This window comes from Lonchura striata, chromosome 8 (assembly GCF_046129695.1).
Source record: "Lonchura striata isolate bLonStr1 chromosome 8, bLonStr1.mat, whole genome shotgun sequence".
NCBI lineage: Eukaryota > Metazoa > Chordata > Aves > Passeriformes > Estrildidae > Lonchura > Lonchura striata.
The window spans coordinates 1,468,890-1,481,316 of record NC_134610.1 but is presented as its reverse complement, the minus strand read 5'-3'; the positions used below and the strand labels follow the sequence as shown (position 1 = coordinate 1,481,316).

The following is a 12,427-nucleotide window of genomic DNA, read 5'->3' as shown; positions in this document are numbered from 1 at the left end:
CCAGACAACCCATGAGTCTGGTTGGGTGTGACTCCAGCAAACCTCCTGGAGCCAGCTCAGTAGCTCTGCCTCGGCTCCTGCTGCTGCTGAGGCTGGAGTTTGGGGCCTGGGAGCAGTGCTCCTGCATTTCAGGAGCCACTGGGGTACTGCCATGCAGGGATGTAAAAAAAAAATAAAATAAACCTGCTGCTTCCCATGGAGGTAAAAATATTGTGGTTTAGGATCCCATTTTCTCAAGCTACGTCAGGGAAGGCACAGGTTGGATATTAGGAAAAAATTTTCACTGAAAGAATAATAAAATACTGGAATTGTCTTCACAGGGAGGTGGTGGAATCACCATCGCTGGATGTGTTTAAAAAAAGACTGGACTTGGCACTTGGTGCTATAGTCCAGCTGAGGTGTCAGGGCATAGATGATCTTAGAGGTCTTTTCCAACCTCATCATTCTGGGATTCTGTTTAGAATTGTAAATGCAGGTGAACCCAATGGAAAGAAATATTTATGTCTGACTCCATCTTAGAAGGCTGAATGATTTCTTTATTATAACTATGCTAAAATACATTAATATGCTATATAAAAGGAGGATACTAAAACTACACACTACTTTCTCTGACTTTAACACAACTGGTGACCCTCTCTGAGCCCAGCCCCAGGTGGGTTGGATTGGCCACCAGGTTCAAACAATCCTCACCAGAATCCAACCAAGCATCACCCCAGGGAAACAATTCTCCAAACACATTCCACATGGGAAAACAAGGAGCAGAAATAGAAATTGTTTTCTCTTTCTTTCCTCTGTGAAAAATCCTGAGAGAGGCATGTGCCACAGCCACATGCAGGTAACCAAGGTGGTTCTTTCCTTCCCAGTTCCCTCCAGCAGAGCTCAAGCCAAGGACTGGAGGGACTGTGGAGTGTCCCTGCTCCTGCCCACACCACGGTGACACTTGAAATCCCTTTTTGGGATGCAGTTCACCCTCAGCTTGCACACAGGGAGCTGAGCCAGGGTGTGCAGAGAGGATTTTGCCTGTGGGAGAGGGCAGGGAGGTCTGGAGTGAGCTGGAGTGGTTGTGTGGAGCACAGCAAAGCGTTTCTGCTGCAGACTGGGCTGGGGCGCTTCGTTTGGCAGGGAGATGATGTGGAGATGATGTGGAGATGAGATGATGTGGAGATGATGGGAAGATGAGATGATGGGGGGATGATGGGGAGATGAGATGATGGGGGGATGATGGGGAGATGAGATTATGGGGGGATGATGTGGAGATGATGGGGAGATGAGATGATGGGGAGATGATGTGGAGATGATGGGGGGATGATGGGGAGATGAGATGATGGGGGGATGATGCTGCCTGGCTCTTCTTGCCATGGCCAGCTTTCCAGGCAGGTTTCCTGCCCTGGTGCCAGCCAGGGTGCCTAAGCTGATTAAAGGAGATCAGAGCTTGACAAGAGCTGCAGTGCAGGTAAACACCCGAGCTTTTCCTCCAGCTGGGAGCCAGTGGAGCTGTGAAATACGGCTCAGGAGCAAGGAATGGCGCTGGAAGAGCCCTCAGGAGAAATACCAAGAAGTGCATGAAATGATAAGCGGGGCTGATAAGGTGCCTGGTGAGAGACTGGGAGGAGAAGCCAGCCCAGATATGATCAGAGCCTATAAATGCTGTCAGCTTGACAGCAGGGATGAGCAGGAGAAAGAGTCATCGTTATCTGATGGAAAACAAGCTCTGGGAGGAGCAGCCATGGGAGCAGGAGGTGTGGAGGGGATCCCCAGGAGCAGGAGCACTCCAGCAAAGCCTCAGCTGTGCCTCTGCCCTGGTGCCCATCAGTGTGGTCAGCACTGCATCCCCTGGCACAGAACCGCCCTTGGCACTTGTGATCCTGCCAGGAGCTCCTTTCAATTCTGATTTTCCGGGTGCCACTGAGGTGTCCTGGTTGGCTGATCCCCACAGGTGCTGCTTGCTCACATCCTTCCTCTTCCCTGCGACAGGGTTTGTGCAAGGAAACAAAGGGAAGGAAGGGAAGAGGATGGGTCTGGGATGGTTCAGGGACCCCCAGGACAGCCTGCTGGAATAAATCTGGAGGCTGTGTGTCACACAGCTGGGGAAGGTGCTCCTGGAGCGGGATTCCAGTGCAAAACTCTGATTTATTGATTCCTGATTTATTGTTGTGTGCGGTGCCACCGGGACCGGCCAGCTCTTCCTCACTGGGAATGGACTGCCAGAGGTCCCCAGGGGTTAACTGGCTTAACTGGGGCCAGTCTGGGAATTCCAGCTGGAGCCCAGGAGATGCTGGAGCCCAAGGGGTGCTCAGCAGATTCTCCACCCACCACTTGGCCTTGCTGTGCCTGGCTGGGCTGATGGGGATCCTTCCCAGACCTGGTGTTTGCAGAGCTCTCCAGGTGTTCCTGGGTTCCATCCAGGTGTTCCTGGGTTCCATTCAGATGCTCCTGGGTCCCATCCAGGTGTTCCTGGGTCCCATCCAGGTGCTTCTGCGTCCCATCCAGGTGTTCCTGGGTCCCATTCAGGTGTTCCTGGGTCCCATCCAGGTGCTTCTGCGTCCCATCCAGGTGCTCCTGGGTCCCATTCAGGTGCTCCTGGGTCCCATCCAGGTGTTCCTGCGTCCCATCCAGTGTTCCTGGGTCCTCTCCAGGTGCTCCTGGGTCCCATCCACCCTTCCTGGGTTCTCCAGGAGCACAAGCACAACAGTTATGCTTCATATTTTGGGACAGGGCTCTTGGGAAAGCCGCCCTTCTCCTTCTCCTGGAAGGAGAGCTCACATCAAAGGAGGCAGGAGCGATAGGGATCGAATAATTGCTGCCTCTCCCCTTCCTTCCAGTCCTGTCACTCAGGGTCTGGGATTGTTGTCTCTGGGGGCTGGGCAGTCTGATCTGTGTCATCCAGATAAGGTGGGGATGGTGATTTTCCAGCCTGGGTAGCTGTTGGAGGTTTAATGGAGTGGCATTTCACTGGGGGGACTGTCCTGCAGCCCCAGCTGCAGTGAGGGTGTTTCCCTTTGGAATGTGCTCAGGGGAAGGGAGGGGGACCTGGCTGGGGCACAGAGTGGCTCCTGTGCCTGTGGCAGCTTGGGGAACCCTGTCCTGTCTGCTGGAGGGAGGTGGATGGTCACAGAATCCAAAACCAGGTTGGACTGGAAGGGGCCTTAAAGCTCATCCCATGGGCAGGGACACTCCCTCCATCCCGGGCTGCTCCAAGCCTGTGTCCAACCTGGCCTTGGACCCTTCCAGGGATCCAGGGGCAGCCACGGCTGCTCTGGGAAGCTCTGCCATGACCTTCCCACCCTGAGAGGGAATATTTTTTCCCTAAAAACGCAGGAGCTGGAGCTCAGGGCTGGCCCTCAGTCGCTCACCTCGTGTGTCCCAGCTCTGCCCTCGGGCGCCTCGTGATTCTCTGGCGCTTTTGGGGCCAAAACCACCACGGGGAGGGAACGTTCCCGAGCAGCTCTGGCATCAGGAACTCACGGGGAACAATTCAGCAACCTCAGGCACGCTGCCTTGGCTTGCTGCAGCCCTTTGGCCGTGGTGGGTGTCTCACAGTGCTCCTTCTCTCCACAGAATGCCATGAACCTGCCCCCGGACAAAGCCCGGCTCCTGCGGCAGTACGACAACGAGAAGAAGTGGGAGCTCATCTGTGACCAGGTGAGAGCTTTTGGGAGGTGCCTCCTCCCAGCTGCTCCATCCACAGCGTCCCTGGGCTGGGCAGGACCGTGCAGGGAGTTTCAGGCACTCATTCCTGCCCCGTTCTGCTCCTGGAGGTCTCGCGGTGGTGGCTGCAGCCACCCCAGCCCGTCCTGGGCTGCTGGCACTCCCTGGTTTGTGGCGTGGATGGTTCCTCAGAGGGCTCTGAGCTCTGGGCTGTGCTGGCAGCAGGTCGGGCAGGAGCTGTTTGGTGCCAGCTCACACAGGGATGGTCCCTTTCCCCTCTGGGGTTTCCATCCTGGATTCCCTCTGGCTGCTGGGCGCTGCTGGCTTTGCCCTGCACAGGCTCAGCCTGACCTCAGGGTCTTGCAAACAAGAGCAAATGAGCAAATGAATGAGCAAATGAGCAAATGAGCAAATGAATAAATGAGCAAATGAGCAAATAATAATGATCAAATGAGCAAATGAGCAAATAAATGAGCAAATGAGCAAATGAATAAATGAGCAAATGATCAAATGAGCAAATAATAATGATCAAATGAGCAAATGAACAAATAAACAAATGAGCAAATGACCAAACAAATTATCAAATGATCAAATGAACAAATGAGCAAATGAACAAATGAACAAATGAGCAAATGATCAAGTGATCAAATGAACAAATGAACAAATAAATGAACAAGTGCTCAAATGAACAAATGAACAAGCGATCAAATGATCAAATGAACAAATAAATGAGCAAATGAACAAGTGATCAAATGAACAAATAAATGATCAAATGATCAAATGCATGATCAAATGAATAAATGAACAAATGATCAAATGAGCAAACAAATGAACAAGTGATCAAATGAGTAAATGAACAAATAAATGATCAAATGAACAAATGAGCAAATAAACAAATGATCAAATGAACAAGTGAACAAACGATCAAATGAGCAAATGATCAAACAAATGAACAAACGATCAAATGAACAAATGATCAAATGACCAAACAAATGAGCAAATGATCAAATTAACAAATGATCAAATGACCAAACAAATGAGCAAATGAACAAATGAGCAAATGATCAAGTGATCAAATGAACAAATAAATGAACAAGTGCTCAAATGAACAAGTGATCAAATGATCAAATGAACAAGTAAATGATCAAATGAACAAGTAAATGATCAAATGAACAAATAAATGATCAAATGAACAAGTGATCAAACTAACAAATACATGATCAAATGATCAAACATATGATCAAATGATCAAATTAACAAATGAACAAGTGATCAAATGAGTAAATGAACAAACGATCAAATGAACAAATGAACAAATGAGCAAATGACCAAACAAATGAACAAATGAACAAATGATCAAATGAACAAATGATCAAATAAATGATTTTCCCTGAATTATGGGATCATGGAATGGGGCTGGGTTGAAAAGGACTTCAGAGCCATTCAGTCCCAGCCCTGCCCTGGTGGCACACCTTCCACTATCCCAGCTGATTCCAGCCAGGGATCCAGGGCAGCCCCAGCTGCTCTGGCAATTCCAGCCCAGCCAGGAATTCCCAATTCCAATCTCCCAGCCATCCCTGCCCTCTGGCTTTGGGAAGCCATTCCTGTCCCTCCATCCCTTGTCCCAAATTCAGAACTGAATCCCAGTGAGTTCTCCCCATTTATTCCCCCAAAGGAAGATGCTGAGCCCAGCTTATCTCATTTCTCTCCTGTGCTGCTGTCCTTCCATTCCCTGTGCTGCTCCATCCTGCCTTACAGCACCCCTCCCCAGGGATTTTCCGAGTCAGAAAGGATTTTATCCTTGGGAATTAAGCTGGTTTGCCGGGCTGGTGGCTGACAAAGGCAGCGTGCAGTCCCTGCTGCTCCGTGTCCTTTCAGCCTGCAGATGATGCTGCAGGAGATGGAGATAAAAAGGCTTTCACCAGGATTTGGGAACTCTGCTGTGTGTCTGAATGGCTCCATCCAGCAAAGTCCCAGTCGTGGTGTCACCCCACAGCATCTGCTGAGCAAAGTTTGGCTGCTCCAGCCCGGATTTGAGGCTTTTGGTGGGGTGAGAATGCCCGACCTCATCGCTCAGATGGTGTCAAATCCTGGCTTTGGGAGCAGAGCTGGCCAAGGAGTGGGTGGGAATTGCCAGAAGTGGAGGGGAGGAGCTGACAGGAAATAAAAGCAGGGGGTTTTTAACTCTTTCACTGTGGTTTTTAAGGCACAGCGGTGCCTTGGGAAGTGTGGGTGTTGGGATGCTCCCAAGGAGGACCACGAGAGGATCCTGGTGGATTCCAGGAAGGTCGCCCTGCAACCAGCTCCATTCCCAACCCCTCGGAGCTCCCAGTCAGATTTTTGGGAAGAGGGTGGCTGTGACCAGACATCCAGGGTGACTTGGAGGCCTCACTGCACAGCCTGGCCCTTGCAGCTTATTAATCAGCCTCTAATATAAAACACTCCGAGCTGGATAAACCCAGACAGGAATCGTAGCCAGGAAAGGGCAATTTTAAAGGCTAATCCCTCGTAGCTTTCCAAACCAGCAAAAAAGAAACACTTGAGGGGGCTGTAAAAATGTTTCCAGGCCTAGGAGATGTTTACCACAAGTCATTTTTGGTCACTCCTCAGGTAGGAGCATTGCTGGTGTTTGCTGCTCGTGGATAACATCTGCAAAGTCCTTTAACCCAAATAATTCCACTCCACAAGGATCAGCATCGTCTTTTTAAATTAAGTTGCTGCAGAGATTATTACATTAATACATAATTGCAGCCAGGTTTGAAGAAAACAAACAAAAACATCCAGTAGCTGCATCCCAGACTGTCAAATGTGCTCTTTGAGTCTCTTGAAACGTTTAATTTTGAGGATTCCAGGCAATTAAAGCTGATGGCTGGGAAAAGCTCCTGTCACTTCAGCAGACAAGGGTGGATTATGTGGGAAGAGGAATTAATCCAAAAGAGAAAAAGAGCTTCTCTGGGGGATTGGAGTGAACACAGCGCTGTCAGCAGCAGAGAGCCCCCAAAAAGGGGGGAATCAATGGGAGAGGGAAGGTGGAGCCCTGTTGGGATGGGACACTGCTGCCAGGAGCTGGAATTGGAGGATCCTTAAGGGCTCTTCCAACCCAAACCACTCTGGGGTTCCAGGAATTCTCTGTCTGCCCCATGGGAGCCACTGAGGTGAGCCTGGCTCCAGGAATCCCTGAGAGAGAGCCAAGGAGAATCCACGGTGGTGGACACGGTGCTGGAGCAGGACAGGCCCTGCTGGTGTCACTTTGTCCAGAGAAGAAGCCTCAGCAAAGAACTTTGCATTTTCTGAGCTGGTTTTTAGATAAAATAGGAAATGCCAATTCCAGAGCTGCGTGGAGGTGCATGGAAAAAGAATCCAGTTGTAAAAGAGGAAAGCCCTGAGTGCTCTGTGACTTCCTGAGCTCCCACCAGGCCTGGTGGAGCTCAGGGAAGAGTTTTTCCTTCATTTTCTTTCCTGCTGGCCGTGATGGATTACTTCTTTTCCAGCAAGCAGCAAGATAATAACGGGAAGAACTTGTGGTGTTCAGACAGTTCTGGTAACTGGGCAGGGGTGTCCTGTTCATTCTGGAATAACCTTGGAATAATGCAGTCAGAATTGCATCCTGACCTAATAAAGGGAGGTTTCAGATAAAAGAGGAAATGTCAGGAGATTGGGATGAGATCTTTCCTCCAGGGAAAGGGGCAGAATAGCTTGAAGTCCTTCCAGGATACAAGTAGGATCAGAATCTTTGGGAATGCTGTGAGGAGGTTTGGACGCAGCGCAGGGCTCGTGGAACAGCTCGTGTTTCACGGCGGCTTTGGTGGGATAAAATTCCAGCTGGACACTGGGAAAGCAGGGAAAAATCAGGGAGCTCTCAGCAGCCAGAGCTGGCGTTTGGCACCCAAATCTGGCATCTGGGGCTGAGGGGGGATTGAGTGGAGATCGAGTGATCCCTGCACCAGGTGTTGGGACCAGAGGGCAGGGATGGGTGGGAGATTGGGAATTGGGAATTCCTGGCTGGGCTGGAATTCCCAGAGCAGCTGGGGCTGCCCCTGGATCCCTGGAAGTGCCCGAGGCCAGGGTGGACAGGGCTTGGAGCAGCCTGGGATAGGGGAAGGTTTGCTCCAAGTGATTAAAAAGGATTTTGTGTTGGTGCTTGCAGCTTCTCTCCTGACCCTTCTCCTTCCTCTCCGTGCTCCTGCTGAGCAGAAACCCTGGAACTTCAGATGGATGTGCAACTCAAATTCAGAATTCCCACCGAATGTTTAAGATGTCTTTTTATACTGTTGATATAATTATCAAGATCCATTTAAATCTATTTTAATTTCATGCATAGATTATCCACTTAGGAATAGAATGTATCACAGATCTATATTGTTTAATATGTACGCAGTGCATGTGTTTTGTGGGTAAACACAGTAAAATGGCTGATGTTTATTCCTGCCTCTTTTCCAGGAAAGATTCCAAGTGAAGAATCCTCCACACACGTACATCCAGAAGCTGAAGGGATATCTGGACCCAGCAGTGACCAGGAAGGTGAGGAGCATCCCGTTTCCTCCTGCCTGTCCCTCGTTCCTCAGCCAGGATGGTGCTGGGGTCCAGGTTCCTTCCTGCCTTTGTGCAAAGTTTCAGGGAGAAGCAAAGAGAAATTGGGAATTTGCTGCAGTTCTCCAGCTTGGGAAGGAGAGCAGATGTTGGGAAGCCAAGGACCATCTGGCACGGAGCACGGCTTGTTTTAATCACGTTGTCAGTAAATGATCTGACAAATTGTCTCTAGGCCTGGCTTTGGCCAAACCCCTGTCTGATGGCCCTTTGCTCACCCTGAGAAGGAACGTCCGAGTTTTGAGTTCTTGTGTCTGGGAATTGGCCTGGCAGAGGCTCAGTGCAGCTGAGTGCACTGTTTGTTCATGGTGACAGCTCCATCCGTGGTGACAGCTCCATCCGTGGTGACAACTCCATCCATGGTGACAACTCCATCCATGGTGACAACTCCCTCCATGGGGATCAGCTCCATCCTTGAGGATCAACTCCGTCCATGGTGACAATTCCCATCCATGGGGATCAGCCCCCATCCATAGAGATCAGCTCCATCCGTGGTGACAACTCCATCCATGGTGACAACTCCGTCCATGGTAACAATTCCCATCCATGGGGATCAGCCCCCATCCATAGAGATCAGCTCCATCCATGGTGACAACTCCATCCATGGTGACAACTCCCTCCATGGGGATCAGCTCCATCCATGGTGACAACTCCCTCCATGGGGATCAGCTCCATCCTTGAGGATCAACTCCGTCCATGGTGACAATTCCCATCCATGGGGATCAGCCCCCATCCGTAGCGATCAGCTCCGTCCATGAAGATCAGCTCCATCCATGGTGACAATTCCCATCCATGATGACAATTCCCATCCATGGTGACAGTTTCCATCCATGGAGATCAGCTTCATCCATGGTGACAACTCCCATCCATGGAGATCGCCTCCATCCATGGAGATCACCTCCATCCATGGGGATAAATTCCATCCATGGTGACAATTCACATCCATGGTGACAAATCCATGGATGCTCCTGGATTTGGGATGAGAAGGAGGAACCTGGGACACCCGTGGATGCTCTTGGATTTGGGATGAGCAGGAGGAACCTGGGTTTGAGCCATGGGATGAGTTACCAGCTTTGAAGGTGGAACAAGCAGTCACAAAGGGTTAGATGGGATAGTAAAAGTAGTTACAAAACAGAGGGGAAATTTTAGTGTTGTACAGGGAGGTTTTAGCACCTGTCCAGGGGGGTTTTACTTTGTACCTGGGGGTCAGAAGTTCTAAGATGGAGGAAAGTGGGCTGACCCTGTTCTTCCTCCTTCTTCTTCCTCACCTCCATGTTCTTGGTGATGCTGGCACTCACAGATTGGTTTAGAGCAGAAAAGCACCATTTAATATAGGCAATAGGCATTGGGGAAAACTGTAACCATGTAACACGTAATGTACCATATAAAAGATAGAAAATCACCATTTAATATAGGTAATAGGCATTGGGAAAACTGTAAACATGTAACACGTAATGTACATATAAAAGATAGAAAATCACCATTTAATATAGGTAATAGGCATTGGGGAAAACTGTAACCATGTAACACGTAATGTACCATATAAAAGAGAGAAAATCACCATTTAATATAGGTAATAGGCATTGGGGAAAACTGTAACCATGTAACACGTAATGTACCATATAAAAGAGAGAAAATCACCATTTAATATAGGTAATAGGCATTGGGAAAACTGTAACCATGTCACATGTAATGTGCCATATAAAAGATAGAAAAGCACCATTTAATATAGGTAATGGGCATTGGGAAAAACTGTAACATGTAACACGTAATGTACCATATAAAAGATAGAAAAGCACCATTTAATATAGGTAATAGGCATTGGGGAACACTGTAACCATGTCACACGTAATGTACCATATAAAAGATAGAAAAGCACCATTTAATATAGGTAATAGGCATTGGGAAAAACTGTAACATGTAACACGTAATGTCCCATATAAAAGAGAGCAGCAGCCCTGGGTGGGAGAGAAGAAGCAGTCGGGGTCAGAGAGGATGTCAGGGTGTGTGTGTGCCTCTGCCTGAGCTGTGAGCAAACCACAGCAGCTCAAGGAGAAAATCTTTTAGATAACTTGCAGTAAACTCCCTTGAGACCAACAACAGAGATTTCTGAATTTTCTTTGGAAGCTCAGGCTGGAGGAGAGACTTTTCCACCACCAGAGACCCCAGACCCAGCCCGGAATTCTCACCCCAGCGGGACTCTGCTGCCACGGAGGCGCTGGCACCGGTTTTGCTGCGTGGCCTGTGCCACTCTCTCACCCAGGAATTCCCTCCCAACATCCCAGCCGAGCCTGCCCTTATCCCTGTCACCCCCTGAGCTCTCCTTCAGGCTGGGGATGTCCCCAGCAGCTGCTCCAGAGGGATTCCCGCGGGCAGGGAGAAGAGGATGCTCCGACCCCGCTGCAGCTGGGCTGGAAGAGCCCCCTGGCTCTCTGCCACCTCCTTTCCAAAGCACAGGGGCTCTGCAACCTTCAGGAGAAGGTTTGGTGTCCAAGCTTGCCTTGGAAGGAAACATTTCTTCATCTCCAGGTTTTTGATTTCCTTCGTGCTGTTCCTGGGAGCAGAAGGGAGGTCTCCACGCGTGTTGACTGCTGGGCTGTTGTTGCATTCCTGGGGATTTAGGGGAGTTCTCCGTTCCTCCCTGTTTTCTTCATTCCCTCTGTGCTGGGTGAGATGGTGATGTTTTTTTCATGGAGCCTAATTGTTATTTTTGCTGCTCACTCCATTGCAGAAATTCAGGAGACGAGTCCAGGAGTCGACTCAGGTGCTCCGAGAACTGGAAATTTCCTTGAGGACGAACCACATTGGGTGAGAATTTCTGATGCCTCTGGTTCAATTTAATTTTTTTTAAATTTTTATTTTATCTTATTTTAAAAATTATTTTTATTTTTATTTTTAATTTTTAAATTTTATTTTTATTTAATTTTAATTTTAATTTTAATTTTATTAATTTTTTTAGTTTTTATTTTTATGTTTAGTTTTAGTTTTGGTTTCAGTTTTAGTTTATTTAATTTTATTTTTATTTTTATTTTTATTTTTATTTTTATTTTTATTTTTAGTTTTAGTTTTATTTTTATTTTATTTTTATTTTATTTTTATTTTTATTTTTTAGTTTTATTTTATTTTTATTTTTAGTTTATTTAATTTTATTTTTAGTTTTTATTTATTTTTATTTTTATTTTTATTTTTATTTTTATTTTTATTTTTATTTTTACTTTTATTCATTTTATTTTTATTCATTTTCATTTAAAATTGATTTTATTTATTAATTTAATTTTTATTATTTAGTAATTTATTTTTAAATTCTACAGGTGTCTGTCTTTGAGAGTACACCCCTTTGCGTGTCAATGAGTGATGCCACTTGATTGCTAATTAAAGCTGATGGGCTTAATTAAGGGGAGCTGGGCATCTCGGGAGGATAATTCAGCTTTAATCCTTTCCTGATGGATTCATCCACATTTTTCTGAGGGCTCAGGAAAGGCTGGAATCGGCTCCTGCTCAACTGGAGCACAGGGAGTGAAGCTGTGTCCAGAATAAATAGAAATAAATTTCTATATCTATTTAATAAATTCATAAAATAGAAATTTACAATTTTAGAGAAACAATACATTATTTTTAATAAATAATAACTTTCGGATTTTTAAATTTTAAATTGAATTACTTATGTATTACCCCCCTCAACTGCTGTCTTACAGATTTAACATGGAGCCTGGCTGGGAATAAGAGCAGCACATTTATCCCCAAAGCAGCAAATCCCAAATTGCTGCAGCAGAAATTTGGAATCAGAATTTAATTTTTTATCAGACATCCCTTTCCCATCCTCGCTCCCACCAATTCCAATTTCCCGTGGGACAGAAGCTGCTGCAGCCCTGCTCACCCTGGATTTGGGATGAGCAGGAGGCCTGGGGCACCCATGGGTGCTGCTGGATTTGGGATGAGCAGGAGCCCTGAAGCACCCATGGGTGCTGCTGGATTTGGGATGAGCAGGAGGCTTTGGGGCACCCATGGGTGCTGCTGGATTTGGGATGAGCAGGAGCCCTGAAGCACCCATGGGTGCTGCTGGATTTGGGATGAGCAGGAGCCCTGAAGCACCCATGGGTGCTGCTGGATTTGGGATGAGCAGGAGGCTTTGGGGCACCCATGGGTGCTGCTGGATTTGGGATGAGCAGGAGCCCTGAAGCACCCATGGGTG

General features: G+C 47.7%; 1 protein-coding gene across 3 annotated transcripts in view; it reads left to right on the top strand.

The window, feature by feature from the left end:
- Positions 1 to 12,427, top strand: part of FMNL2 (formin like 2) — a 115,413-nt gene that overhangs the window by 62,725 nt on the left and 40,261 nt on the right. For all 3 annotated transcript variants that reach the window (XM_077784866.1, XM_077784865.1, XM_077784867.1), the window contains exons 2-4: positions 3,559 to 3,642; positions 8,089 to 8,169; positions 10,967 to 11,043. In XM_077784866.1, the coding sequence (XP_077640992.1) occupies positions 3,559 to 3,642; positions 8,089 to 8,169; positions 10,967 to 11,043 (242 nt within the window). The remainder of the gene's footprint in view (positions 1 to 3,558; positions 3,643 to 8,088; positions 8,170 to 10,966; positions 11,044 to 12,427) is intronic.